This window comes from Sapajus apella, unplaced genomic scaffold (genome assembly GCF_009761245.1).
Source record: "Sapajus apella isolate SASKATOON/1434 unplaced genomic scaffold, GSC_monkey_1.0 scaffold92, whole genome shotgun sequence".
NCBI lineage: Eukaryota > Metazoa > Chordata > Mammalia > Primates > Cebidae > Sapajus > Sapajus apella.
The window spans coordinates 6721682-6736140 of NW_022437032.1; the positions used below are offsets into that span (position 1 = coordinate 6721682).

Below are 14459 nucleotides of genomic sequence, written 5' to 3' on the forward strand. Positions count from 1 at the left end.
AGCTGGGATTACAGGCACGCGCCACCATACCCAGCTAATTTTTTGTATTTTTAGTAGAGACGGGGTTTCACCATGTTGACCAGGATGGTCTCGATCTCTTGACCTCGTGATCCACCCGCCTCGGCCTCCCAAAGTGCTGGGATTATAGGCTTGAGCCACCGCGCCCGGCCGTGGTGATCTTTTAAAGTAATTTAAACCATCACGGCTTGCATGTAGTTGGTGGCATGAGTACTTACATTCATTAACTCATATATCAGGAATTTCTTACTAGCTTCCATTATTATGTTGACCAAGGTCTGTCTTTTCTCTTGCTGCTGGAAGAGTTCCTGGCATGTATTAGATGTTTAGGAAATACTTACTGAATAAAGGCTGTCACATATGAAGCCGGGTTAGGCTTCTTTTTTTTTTTTTTTTTTTTTGAGAGGGAGTTTCACTCTTGGTGCCCAGGCTGCAGTGCAATGGCATGATCTTGGCTCACCCTCAGCCTCCTGAGTAGCTGGGTTTACAGGCATGCGCCACCACGCCTGGCTAATTTTTTTTGTATTCTTAGTAGAGACGGGGTTTCTCTACGTTGGTCAGGCTGGTCTCAAACTCCCAGCCTCAGGTGATCTGCCCACCTTGGCCTCTGAAAGTGCTAGGATTACAGGTATGAGCCACCATGCTCAGCCAGGTTAGATGTTTTAATAGGGGAAGACAGAAGCCTTTTGTCCAGTTTGTTGGAAAAATATATGCAACTTGGCTTTTTGGAAACAGAGTTTCGCTCTTGTTGCCCAGGCTGGAGTGCAGTGGCATGATCTCAGCTCACAGCAACCTCTGCCTCCTGAGTTCAAGCAATTTTCCTGCCTCAGCCCCATGAGTAGCTGGGGTGACAGGTGTGTAATTAGCCACCATACCCGGCTAATTTTTGTATTTTTAGTAGAGACAGGTTTTACCATGTCAGCCAGGCTGTTCTCAAACTCCTGACCTCTGATGATCTGCTCACCTTGACCTCCCAGAGTGCTGGGATTACAGGTGTGAGGTATCATCCCTGGCCAGCAATTTTTAATTTTGAGGAATTTCTTTCTTTTTTCTTTATAGTTGGTATCTTTTGTCTTCAGCTCTTTGCCAGTCTTACATTCTTAAGCTTTCTCCTGTTCTAAAACCTTTGTAGTTTTAGTTTAGATCACATTTAGGTGATCTAGGTCTAATTAATTTTTGTTTGTGGTGTGAGTTAGAAATCATGGTTTGATTTTTTTTTTCTTTTTTCTTTTTCCCCCTACTCCATGCAGATATCTAGTTGCTCTGGTACTGTATTTTTAAGAAAGACTTTTAATTTGTTTTGGTGTGTTTGCTATAAGTTGATTGACCTTATATGTGCAAGTCTGTTTCATACTGTTCTGTTGGTCTGTTTATCCTTAAATAAAATCGTATCATAGTTGTGACTTTATAGGAAGTTTTTAAATCTGGTAATTTAAGTCTTCTAACTTTGTTTTTCTTTTTATGAGTGTCCAGCTTGGGCAACAGAGTGAGACTCTTGTCTCCTCCCCCCCAACCCCCCCAAAAAAAGTGTTTTGGCTAATGTCAGTTAGTTTTTTTTAGAGGTGTGTGTGTGTTATTTATTTATTTATTTATTTTTAACTTTTTCAGATGAGATGTTGCTCTGTTGCCCAGGCTGGGGTGCAGTGGTGTGATCGTAGTTCACTGTAGCCTTGATCTCATGAGGTCAAGTAATCTTCCTGCTTCAGCCTCCCATGTAGCTAGGACTACAGGTGCATACTACTATACCTGGCTAAGTTTTTTAATTTTTATTTTTGTAGAGTCGAGGTCTTGAACTTCTGAACTCAAGTGATCCTCCCACCTTGGCCTCCCAGAGCATTGGGATTACAGGCATGAGCCACCCTGCCCAGCCCGGATTTAATTTTTATTTTCTATCTATGTGATTGTAATCACTTTAATATTCAGCAGGTTTCTGTTCATGTTTTAGATTCTTTTCTCATCTCTGTTGACTTAGTTTTATTTCTTTAATATGTAAAACAGTACATGCTTCCAGAAGTCAAAACTGTCATTCCCATCTGATCCCTTCTGTCTACCTTAATACCGCATACATACTTGTTGTAGGTAAAACTAATTTTCTTTGCTTTTTCTTTTTTTTTTTTTTTGAGTCGGAGTCTCACTGTGTTGCCCAGGCTGGAGTGCAGTGTAGTGATCTTGGATCACTACAGCCTCAGCCTCCTGAGTAGCTGGGAATACAGGCATGCACCACCACACCTGGCTAATTTTTGTATTTTAAGTGGGGACAGGGTTTTATCATGTTGGCCAGGCTGGTCTCAAACTCCTGACCTCAAGTGATCCACCCGCTTCAGCCACCACGCCTGGCCCATTGGTTTCTTTATCCTTCCTCCTTTTAATACAATATTTATTCAGTTCCAAATCTGAGCATATAAATGTGTATTTATATATGTGTATTTACATATAGATATTTATAATAAATCCTTTTTTCTTACAGTAAAGCTACCATACCATATGCACTCTTGTAGTTTGATTTTTTTTTTTCCACTTCGTGTTTGCTGAGAATCCCTCTTTATCAGTGCTTAGAGATTTGTCTCATTCTCTTTAGCCACATAGCAGCCAGTAAGTAGTAGGCCTAGACCTGGCTGGAGGCTCAGAGCACATGTTAAACTTGAACTGTTTGTGCTGCATTCATTTCTGGGCTCTGCTGGTCTAGCTTCCTTTTTTTGCCAGTTGCAATGGACCACACTAAACTCAGGACAGCCTGTGAGCAGAGGGCATGGAAGTAAAAAGGTCTGCCTGACTTTTTGGGACTTTTTCATGCCTGACTGGAACTCACCAGACTCAAGAGCATAAACCAGTTTGAGAAGTAAGAAGAAAGGCGAGAAAGCATTTGAAATTATCCCTGCTCCCTTTTGTGGACATGCATACTCCCTTCATTTAATAGGCCTTGTCCTTGATTCCCCTTTCCTGTGTCTGTGTGAAGTGTGCCAGCCAGTGTGCCTTGCAGCTTTTAATAAGTGTCTGTCCACTTTCACTCAGTCTTTCCCTCTGAAACAGGTGGCCCGGGAGAGTGGCCCACCCCACATGAAGAACTTTGTGACCAAGGTTTCGGTTGGGGAGTTTGTGGGGGAAGGTGAAGGGAAAAGCAAGAAGATTTCAAAGAAAAATGCCGCCATAGCTGTCCTTGAGGAGCTGAGGAAGTTACCGCCCCTGCCTACAGTTGAACGAGTAAAGCCTAGAATCAAAAAGAAAACAAAACCCATAGTTAAGGTAAGAATTTTTCTGAACACAGAAGGTGTTTTCATGACCTATAAATGGTTGAGGGGTTTAGAAGGCTGGTTGCTGTCCCTGAGGTGAAAGGGGATGAGACCAACATGTCACCCCCCAGGCCTGGCAGACACCTTAAAGGTGCTGCAAGAGCCACCTGTTAGGTCAGATAAGGACACTGTGTCCATTGAGGCATCTGCAGATTAGCACACACATCTGTGCAGCAGGCACTCATCACAGCCCCAGTGATTACAGTGGGGTATTTGGCCGGAGCACCGTGGGTGTCTGTGGAGCGTGTGGTAAAATTACAGTGCCTCCTTCTCAGTAACTGTGGTGCTGTTCTGAAGGTGGAGGAGATACATGCCAGGCAGGAGGCCCATGGGGGCAGGATGGGGCTGAGACATTTTGCTGTGTGCCTTTTCTTTTGGATTTTCGAGCCACACTAATGGATCAATCAGAGCGTTATATTGACCCCTTCCCCGCCCCCAGAAAGACATAACTCCTTGGGGGACTTTGTGATTTTCAGTACATGCAGCTTCATCAAGATCCAAATTTTTCTTACATAAAAGTTAGCATACTATATATGCCCTTTTGTTTCCTTTTTTGCTTAATATAACCTGGAAATCACTTCTGATCAGCAGAGTGGGCAAGGGCTCCTTGGCACAAAAGGTAGCCAGAGGAAGTAACTGGGATTCTGAGATTCTTCTTGCCATATGGCATCAGCTTGAGCTTTTTTAAAAAAAATGGTGTCTGGATTTTGAGCTCTTTTCAAGAAAATTGGGAACCCATCATAGCTCAGACTTTGGGGGAGTTGTAGGAATAATGTTTTATATTTTTTCTGCCTATTTACTGTCATATATTGAAATTTGTTAAAAAACAGGTGTTGCAGTCATAGTGATGCTTTGTTGTAGTGAAATGTTGGTGTTGGTTTGCTAAGACCTTAAAATCACCTCATAGCAATTGTAGAAAATCAAAGCATCTTTCCATTTTAAAAACGTTAAATTAAAAAAAAAATTAATTCTAAGCCATTAGGTCAATCCAAAATCTCTTATCTCCTCTCATATCCTGATCTCTGAGTTGACCAAATTCATGCTGTGAATAACATTACAGGATTTCCTCCTTGTTTGTTCCTCAGCCACAGACAACCCCAGAATATGGCCAGGGAATCAATCCGATTAGCAGACTGGCCCAGATCCAGCAGGCAAAAAAGGAGAAAGAGCCGGAGTACATGCTTCTCACAGAGCGAGGCCTTCCACGCCGCAGGGAGTTCGTGATGCAGGTGGGTCGGTGTGAATTGTGGATGCCCCTTTCTCTGACCACGTCCAAATCTTGGGGGCTGATGGAGGTTCAAGGCCTGGACAACTTCCTGAGGAGGCTGGGTCCCGTGGGCCATGTTCTGCCAGCAGCTGTGATTCTTATTAAGAGCCTGTGGCTTTCTATAATTTGACAGCTTACCCATACCACAGAAATCTGTAAAGGCTGCATATGAAAGATTAAGTTGTGTATCTTAAGGCTTAAAATAAACACTTACCGTTTGTGAATGTAGGGTCTGCACATCAGCACTACTGCTGTGTGCACTGGGAGGAATGTGGGTATGTTGCACTGAAATTGTGAAGAAAGCATGCTAGGGTGGTGGGTGCTGGGGTGGCGGGTGCTGGGTAAAGTTTTTCTTCATTGTGTCTCCTTGAAGGTTTATGACACTGCTCCTTTCCAAAGGTAAATTTTGCAAGTAGTATCAAGAGATCTGTTTCTCTTCCTCCTAATCCTTGTATAGTCTGGAATCCAGGGTTGGCTCGTCCTTAGATTTTCAAATTAGTGTGGAACATTTCTCTTTGTACTTAGCTTAAGTTCAAAGCTCAGTGGTTACTTCACATAGGCAGCTTAACTTAATTATGATTTGATTAAGTGCTTCTGATGTAAAACACAATACTTGACTCTTGTGTAGCAATTTATAACTTATAAAGTTGAGCTGGTATGAAACTGTGCAGTCAGAAGGTAGGAAAAGAATGATCCTTTCATTCCACAAAAGGAAATTGCAGTTTGCTGAGAGGATCAGTAATTTGCCCAAGAAGAAATGGCTGGTAGATGGCCAGATTGGAATTTAGACCCAGGCCAGGAAATGGTTTCCTTGACTCTCTTAGTCTTGTGACCTGGGCTTTTGGTTTTAGCAGCCAGGTGCCTGTGATCATGATCCACTTGGAAGGGGCTTGTAAGCAGGGATGTGCTGGAACATGTTTAACCACCACCTCTTCGGGGAGAGGGGGTTTGATGGGAGGAGCTGAATACATGTGTGTTACATATATATATATTTTATATATATATATATATATATATATTTTATATATATATATATATATATTTTATATATATATATATATATATATATAATATATATACATACACACACATACACGTGTGTTATATACATGTGTGTGATAAATTTTACTGAGAATGTGTGTTATAAATTATACTGACACATACATGTGTGTTATACATTTTACTGACAGGATATGTAGCACAATTTATAAATAATATACACTTTATTGTAAATTTTATACATATTTCAGTGTGACAGCATCAACAATAGTGTTATAAAATCATACAACACATAATGCTCTATTACTGTCCAGTTCAGCAAATGTGTTGCTCATGTCATTGACAAATCCATACTTTAGATTTGAGATTTTGGTTCTAACATGAATATTGGTTGATATTTTTTATTTACGTTAACAGGTAAGATGAAAGTAAAACAGGCTGGGCATGGTGGCTAATGCCTGTAATCCCAGCATTTTGGGAGGCCGAGGTGGGCAGATCATTTGAGGTCAGGGGTTTGAGACCACTGAGGCCAACATGGTGAAACCTCTTGTCTACTAAAAATACAGAAGTTACCTAGGAATGGTGGCACACGCCAGTAATCCCAGCTACTTGGGTGGCTGAGGCAGGAGAGTCACTTGAATCTGGGAAGCTGAGGTTGCAGTGAGCCGAGATCATTGCCACTACAGTCCAGCCTGGGTGATGAAGTGAGATTCTATCTCTCCCCTGCCCCCAAAAAAAGAAAGTAAAACAATCAAGACATGTAACATGACTCATTTGTAAATTATATGAGTGGCTTCTCTGCTAAATTGGATAATAATTTTCAAAGACGGGAAGATATTTCACTTTTTTGTACTAGTTACAGTGTAATGGCTGCAGACTTCTCATGCTTTTAAGATTAATCTGCTTTATTAACCTTTTCTTCATCATTGTAAGTTTAGAGTTAGACAATCAGTAAACAACTTAATCTTTGATGTGTAGCATTTGTAGATTTCTGTGGTATAAATAGTCCTGCCATGGCTGATTCCAAGCTATCAAAGTGATACTTCTGATCGTAATGCCGGCAAGAGATATGCAGTAGGTCACTATCACAGACTGATCATACAAATGCAAAGCCAGACAGACCTTCAGAACACAGATAATTATAAAATGCAGTCAAAAATTACTTCTGTTAAAATAGTTCAGTTATAAGCTTATATAATTAAATGTTTAATACTGGCTGTGTTTTAACAGCCAGCTTTCCAAACTCATATTTAGTAATTAGCTCTCACAGACAAGCAGGCCAGGTTCAGGGCACCACTGTTATCTCACTTCTGACCATTGTTGGGGTTATTTTGCAAACACACCAATTCCTGCCTGGTTGTTATTACGAAGGTTTAAGCACTGGTCTGTGTTTTAACTTCTTTGCGCAGGTAAAGGTTGGAAACCACACTGCAGAAGGAACAGGTACCAACAAGAAGGTGGCCAAGCGCAATGCAGCCGAGAACATGCTGGAGATCCTTGGTTTCAAAGTCCCGCAGGCGCAGCCCACCAAGCCAGCACTCAAGTCAGAGGAGAAGGTGACTGCTGTGGGCTCTCTCATTGCAAGGTGGTCTCTTGCCTCACCCTAGGGAACTGGGACGCCTCCAGGGGCAGGCTTCAAGGCAAGGCTTCATCCTCCTGGCAGTTAAAGCAATCCTGCTGAGCAATATGTCATCCATTTGGACCATAATATGCTTACAGGGGCCTCACATGTCCACTGTCCCCAGGCGGCTCTGGGTTAGATCGTGGTTGTGTCATCATCTTTGTGGTCTGGGGTTGCTTTGTGGAGGGCTGCTTGCTCCTCTCCATTTGTAGGATGAGGGGTAATTAGGCTTGAAATTACTAAGTGTGATTTCTACTCTAGAAATGATGCCTGTGTGAAAGATTTATAACTGTTAGGCTTTTGCTAATTGTGGAATAGGCTTTTTTTTTCCTGGGAAAATAAGACAGTGTGACAGTAGAGACAGGTCAGATCCAAAGTTTAGGTTTGGGATTTCTTTTTTCCTACGTAAGTTAAACATCAGATGAAAATAAACCCCTCTTGAAAAATTCACGGCCAGGTGTGGCGGCTCCTACCTGTAATCTCAGCACTTTGGGAGGCCAAGACCTTAAATCCAGGAGTTCAGGACCAGTCTGGGCAACATGATGAAACTGTCTCTACAAAAAAAATTAAAAAATCAGCCAGGTGTGGTGGCTTGTGCCTGTAGTCTGAGCTACAAGGCTGAGGTGGGAGGATCACTTGAGCCTTGGGAGGTCAAGGTTGCAGTGAGCCATGATCACATCACTGCACTCCAGCTTGGGCAGCAGACCCTGTCTCAAAAAAAAAAGGAAAGTTAAAAAGAATTTGTGTCTGCCAGAAGTGGTAAGCAGGACCTCAGCAAAAGCCTTGGCTGACCTTCTTGTTTCACGTCACTAAATAGTCCTAATGAGATAAACTTGAGATCATTTATAAAACTGATTCATTCATGTCTGCCAGTCTTATCGACAGTGAGAAACGGCACCAGCCGTGGCCACATAGTTAATAACTGACTGGGGCCCCAGATACCACCAGTACAGAGCTTAGGCTTGGCTTTTGGGTTTTTCATTTCAGAATCTTGTTAGGACATTCATAGTGTCTTCCGTTATTTCTCAGAAAGGTGATGTTTTGAAAAAATTCTTAGGTAATAACATTTTCCCCATAAGGGTGTTAATTTTGGAATGTCACCTGACTTTTGAATTGAATATCAGCTCCAGGAAATATTCTTGATTTGTTTGTTCAGCTTCAGTCTGAAAGCTTCTTTCCCTACCTTGGTGGGCACTGCTGTCTAGCATCTCTGCTCTTTTTGGTTCAGTGCTTCCCGTCTCCCTCTGGGTGCAGAGCACAGCTTAGCATTCATGGTTAGTGCACTTTGTTAGATGCTGTTTGTGGGCAGGGGTGTGGGCAGGAGGGTGCATTAGGAGGAGGAGACAGGCTCTGCCCAGGTGTCTGTCAGGGTGCCAGTGGTCAGGTGGGGCAGGGTTTTTCTGCCGATTGCCTCAGTTACTGCTGGTTGGGCTTTGCGTAGATTTAAACAGCAGGAGCTAATTTTTCAATGACCTGACTTATGCTCATGGCTTTTTTTTTTTTAAAGACACCCATAAAGAAACCAGGGGATGGAAGAAAAGTCACCTTTTTTGAACCTGGCTCTGGGGATGAAAATGGGACTAGTAAGTGTGATCTTAATATTGTCTTTATCTAAATGTGATTCTGGGATTTACATGGGTCCTGAATAGCAGCAGGAGCCCAGCCAGTGAGTTCCCGCATGTTTCCGCCTCTTTCCCTGATTCCCTGTGCTGCCGTGTGTGCCAGCGGGAGGGCCAGCGTGGGGTTTGACGGCATCATCGTGTTTTTCCAGGCTGTGGATGTGGGTTCGTGTTTACTATGTGTGTCCCTCCCAGGCAATAAAGAGGATGAGTTCAGGATGCCTTATCTAAGTCATCAGCAGCTGCCTGCTGGAATTCTTCCCATGGTGCCCGAGGTCGCTCAGGCTGTAGGAGTTAGTCAAGGACATCACACCAAAGATTTTACCAGGGCAGCTCCGAATCCTGCCAAGGCCACGGTAACTGCCATGATAGCCCGAGAGTTGTTGTATGGGGGCACCTCGCCCACAGCCGAGACCATTTTAAAGAATAACATCTCTTCAGGCCACGTACCCCATGGACCTCTCACGAGACCCTCTGAGCAACTGGATTATCTTTCCAGAGTCCAGGGATTCCAGGTAACTGTCAGGCCTGAGCTGTGGTGGCTGTGTCCCAGGACCGTCATCTCTTGGCTTTCCCGAGAAAATGAGCTTTGCACTTTGTTTCTTAAATCAAGTTCTGTCCAGGGATGAGTTGGGGAGCAGTGGTGGAGGGGTGGAAGGGAAGGAGGCATAGATGTATTGTAAGCATATGTGGTAAGAGAAACATCTTTACCCTTTGGTAATAACATTTCAAAATTCAAGCCAACCCTGAAAACAAAACTTCTTACCATTGGCAGTGGTTGTAAATTTGGATTTCAAAGAACAGACTCATCGTGCTGATGCCTGGAAAGGTTATGGCTTTTCCTAGTCTAGGGCTTCTGAGCAGACACCTAGGTTCCTCAAAGGTCCTGGGCTGACAGGGCAGGTGTTGGTGTGGCCACAGCCAGGCTGAGTTGGGAAGAGCAGGTGGTCTCCCTGCTTGTGGGGCCGGGCCTGGAGCTGCAGCCCTCCAACCCATTTGTATGCACTGTTCCCTACCCTAGCCTCAGCTCTCTTTTTCCCCTTAGGTTGAATACAAAGACTTCCCCAAAAACAACAAGAACGAATTTGTATCTCTTATCAATTGCTCCTCTCAGCCGCCTCTGATCAGCCATGGTATCGGCAAGGATGTGGAATCCTGCCATGATATGGTACGTCACACCTTGAGTGAGGGATTGGGGTGTTAAGTTGTGTGTTTATGTGGAACCTTTCTTGGTTCAGCTTGTTGCTGGCCTGAGGAAGATAGGAGAAAGATTCTCTTGTAGACCTTGAGAATAGTTGCTTGTTTGATAGTGTTCATATTTTTGAAGACTTTTTGTCATAGCTGATTGGATCAATTTCTTACTCCTGGTCAGAGCTCGGCAGCTTTAGCCCACGTTTCCCTTCCTCTTCCCTGCTGGCCTGAGGGGCAACTGGGATCCTGCAGCTCACCCACAGACTGCATTCACTTCATCTCTCACCAGAACAAGGAACTGCAGGCCCACATTCTGGCAGCTGTGAAATACCCTTGCTTTGGTCTTCTGTTCAGATGAAATTATTGTTATCAGAAAACTGAGAAAAAGAATTGATCAGATTAACGAATCTAAGTAAACTGTGGTGTATTCGCTTTGTGGAACATCATGTATGCATCAAATTAATGTCTCTGGGCTGGGCGTGGTGGCTCACTCTGTAATTCCAGCACGGTGGGAGGCTGAGGTGGGCAGATCACCTGAGCTCAGTAGTTCGAGACCAGCCTGGCCAATGTGGTGAAACCCCGTCTCTACTAAAAATACAAAATAAAATTAGCCGGTTGTGGTGGTGGGCACCTGCAATCCTAGCTACTTGAGAGGCCAAGGCAGGAGAATTTCTTGAACTTGGGAGATGGCGGTTGCAGTGAGCCAAGATCATGCCACTCCACTCCAGCCTGAGCAACAGGGTGAGACTCCATTTCAAAAAACAAAAAAATTAGTGTCTCCAAAGATAATATAATAGAAAAATACATGATAGGCTGGGCGTGGAGGCCCACACTTGTAATCCCAGCACTTTGGGAGGCCAAGGCAGAAGGATTGCATGAGCCTAGGAGTTTGAGACCAGCCTGGGCAACATAGTGAGACCCTGTCTCTATAGAAAGAAAAGTACACGAGTACACGATAGATTTTTTTTAGCGGGATATAACATTTGTGCAGTCTGGTTACCACAAGGTTAAAAATACTGGAAGAAAAAATACATTTTCAGAGGTTATAATTAGTGAGGTAACTGTGAATATTTTTAAAACTTGTATTTTAAATTAAAAATTGAAAGTTTTATTTAGTAGTACCAGAGTTGAAGAAGTTGCCACCTGTTTGCTGGGCAGCAGGAACTCACCTGCCTGCCTGTCCTTGGGAACTCACGTGGCGGTCCCAAGCGGTGGCTGTGGCTTTATTCTTCTTTCCATCCCCACTAGGCTGCACTGAACATCTTAAAGTTGCTGTCTGAGTTGGACCAACAGAGTACAGAGATGCCAAGAACAGGAAACGGACCAATGTCTGTGTGAGTGCACTGATGAAAGGGGAGGCGCTGATGATGGGGAGGCTGCTCCTTGTTTGCACTGAGTTGACATGATCTGCTGACTCAGCGGGAAAACATTTGCCTGAGTTACTTTCTGGCTCTTTTGCCTGAAAGGTTTTCAAGTTCTCTGGACAGAGAGCTTTACTTTTAAAAAACATTTTGAGTAGGTCATACCTTCACATGGTCAGAACTCTGCATTATTTTACAAGGTGCAGTCTGAGCCTCAGACAGTCCCCATCCCATCCCTTCTGTTCTCCCCAGCGCCTCTCCCATAGATCACATTTTCACTGAGTTCTCCTGTATCTTTCCTATATGTTTCTTTGCACCAGTGTAGACATACATTTCTTCCCTCATTTTCTTCCTTTTTCCTGAAGAGGTAACAAATACGTAACACCCTCCTTGCTTATTTTACTTACTGGCGTATCCTGGGAAAACTTTTTTTATCATAAACTGGGGCTTTTAGTATTGGACTTCCTGATGTTTGCCAGTTTCTTTTCATTTTTAATGTTACTTTAATTCTCTTACATTTCAAAACTAGTGTCATTTTCATTTTTCTTCCTTAAAGGTGTGGGAGGTGCTGAACCTTTTCTGTCCATGAACCATTATAAAATCCCAACATATATACTGAAAATACTGAAACTGCTTTGAAAATTTGGAATTTCTGATACCTCCAGTGACGAGAGACACGATGGGTAAAGGATGTGGGCAGCAGCAGGGAAGACAACAGAGACACGAGGAGGTGGCTGTGGCTGGGCTGGACTGTGCTGGGGTTTGTTGTGATGGCCACTCGGTGACCTGGTGGTCCCTATGCAATAGCAGCTGCCTGTGGGGAAGAAGGGCTCCTAGCTGCTGGCTCTCCCAGGACACCACCAGATCCATGCCCTGGGCACCTCCATGTTTGATCCTTGTTTTCCCCTGTGTGAAAGAACAGAGAGCACGACCCCTTCTCAAGCTGGCTTGCTCAGACACGTTGGGACACACCCTGGACAGCCACGCCAGAGAGAGGCTTTCGACCAGCCCCAGAGCTAAAAGCACCAGAGAAAATCAGATGCTTCCTACTCAGCGTGACTTAACTTTTCTAGCGTGCTATGGCCCCACTACCCACACCATCACCACTGCTTTCTCTTCCAACAGTGATCTGTATTCTTAGTTTCATTATTTTCTTTTGATTGATACGACACTATATAAAATTTTCATTTGAGAGTTTCTCAATTGTATCTAGTTATATAGCACAGTTTGGAAACTTGTCTGAGACTGACTTCATCAGTAATCTAACCGACAAAGATCATATCCATGTATCTGTGGTTAGACATTTTTATTTCATCGACTAACCCCAGGACCATTTCAGTCTTGCAAATTGTGTGCCCTCTGGTTCAGTTGAAACAGTCCTGGACTTTGAAAAGCCTTGAATAAGTGTCCCACAGTTGTATCAATTGGACAATTTAGGAATTTTAAACTTTAGATGATCATTTGGTTCCATTTTTATTTTATTTTTATCTTTGTTAATGCAAACAGGACTTAAATGAACTTTGATCTCTGTTTTAAAGATGATTTAAAAAATTGTGTATCTATACATACGGCTCTTGAGGACTTAGCTTTCAATACACTACAGGATATGATCTCCGTGTAGTCCATATAAACCTGCAGACTGATTTTCCAGAGTGTTCGATACTGTTCATTACATCTCCATTAGGGCTGAAAAGAATGAGCTACGTTTCTCTAGACAGCTGTGTTGCTTTTGATGTTGTGTTACTGTACACAGAAGTGTGTGCCCTAAGGCTCTGCGTGTGGTCCATATAGGAAGCCTGGTAGCCCTGCGAGTTAAGTACTGCTTCCTCATTGTTTACGCTGGAATTTTTCTCCCCATGGAATGTAAGTAAAATTTAGTGTTTGTCACCAATAAATGGTAATACTAATTTTTTTTGTTAATTTATTCTCAAATGCCACGATTGCTAGTTTGGTCCCCTCCCAACTTGCCCCTACCCTTTTTTTATTTTTAAGAAAAAACTTTGTAATGCTTGTGATTCTGTCTGGGCAAAAATCTGAAGATCTGAAATAACTTTATATCAAACCATTGATCAATAAACAGCTACTAATGAAGTGTTTGGTCCTGTTGAGCAGTAACTAAAAAAATAAGGGAAGATGTAAGGGGATGGAAGCTCATCGTTGGGGACCACGCCAGCCCCTGCAGGAAGCGCTGCTGCCCCTGAGAGGCATGTTGGGTACCTGGGTAAAGGGACTTGCGCCTCCTCCATAACTGACATTGCTGCCCAAAAAAACGACCCCAAGGAGCTGAGAGAGACTACCAGTCACTTCCCCAGGGCACCCTCATCTCTCACCATAACTGAGCACTGAGGAGGACACATGTTCTAGCCTGGTTGAGGGGTGGGCTAGTTGGTTTTCATTTTTTAATTTTAGAAGAAGAAGAAGATTATAAAGATTTCACTATAAAGCCAGCTGATGGATTGGACTGCTGGAATGACTGAAAGTGATCAGAAGGTTATGGAAAATGCTAAGGGCCAAAGGAAATGCAACGTTTTGAGAATAAAAGTAGTGAAAGGAGAAAAGGGATCTTTTCATCTTTAAAAACAACAAAAGGATTCCTCGACCTGTGGCTTACATCATGACCCTCTCCCAGACCAAAGGTTCTTTGCGAAGCTGAGCCTGGGGCCCTGACTTTGCACGTTGGTTTGCAGGGAGTGCACTTGGTGGTAGAGATGGCACTGGCAGCTGGCCAGTGCCATCTTCTGTGTTTTTGACTATTTATGAAAACTCATTCTGGGTACTCCATTGAAGAAGAGGTAGCCTGAGGTGACTTTGGTAATACACTCAAATTAATTGAGCATTAAGCTCTAAAAATATTACAGTAAAAAAATTATAGTTCAAACAGAGTAGTAAGTTTTTCTTTTTTTTGAGAGAGAGAATCTGGCTGTTGCCCAGGCTGGAGTGCAGTGGTGCAATCTCAAATCACTGTAACCTCTGCCTCCTGGGTTCAAGCAGTTCTCCTGCCTCAGCCTCCCTAGTAGCTGGAATTACAGGCATGTGCCACCATGCCCAGCTAAGTTTTGTATTTTTAGTAGAGTCAGGATTTCACCATGTTGG

At 43.3% G+C, this 14459-nt stretch overlaps 1 protein-coding gene across 6 annotated transcripts in view; it reads left to right on the forward strand.

The window, feature by feature from the left end:
* The window catches only part of STAU1 (staufen double-stranded RNA binding protein 1), a 73045-nt gene extending 59588 nt beyond the window's left edge, over window positions 1–13457 (forward strand). For 4 of the 6 annotated variants that reach the window (XM_032256037.1, XM_032256043.1, XM_032256038.1 and 1 more), the window contains 8 exons: window positions 3031–3261; window positions 4394–4537; window positions 6984–7130; window positions 8703–8778; window positions 9010–9329; window positions 9860–9982; window positions 11254–11339; window positions 11923–13457. In XM_032256037.1, the coding sequence (XP_032111928.1) occupies window positions 3031–3261; window positions 4394–4537; window positions 6984–7130; window positions 8703–8778; window positions 9010–9329; window positions 9860–9982; window positions 11254–11339; window positions 11923–11938 (1143 nt within the window). In that variant the 3' untranslated portion in view covers window positions 11939–13457. The remainder of the gene's footprint in view (window positions 1–3030; window positions 3262–4393; window positions 4538–6983; window positions 7131–8702; window positions 8779–9009; window positions 9330–9859; window positions 9983–11253; window positions 11340–11922) is intronic. The other 2 variants (XM_032256039.1, XM_032256042.1) reach the window with 1 other exon arrangement.
* The last annotated feature ends 1002 nt before the right edge of the window (window positions 13458–14459 follow it).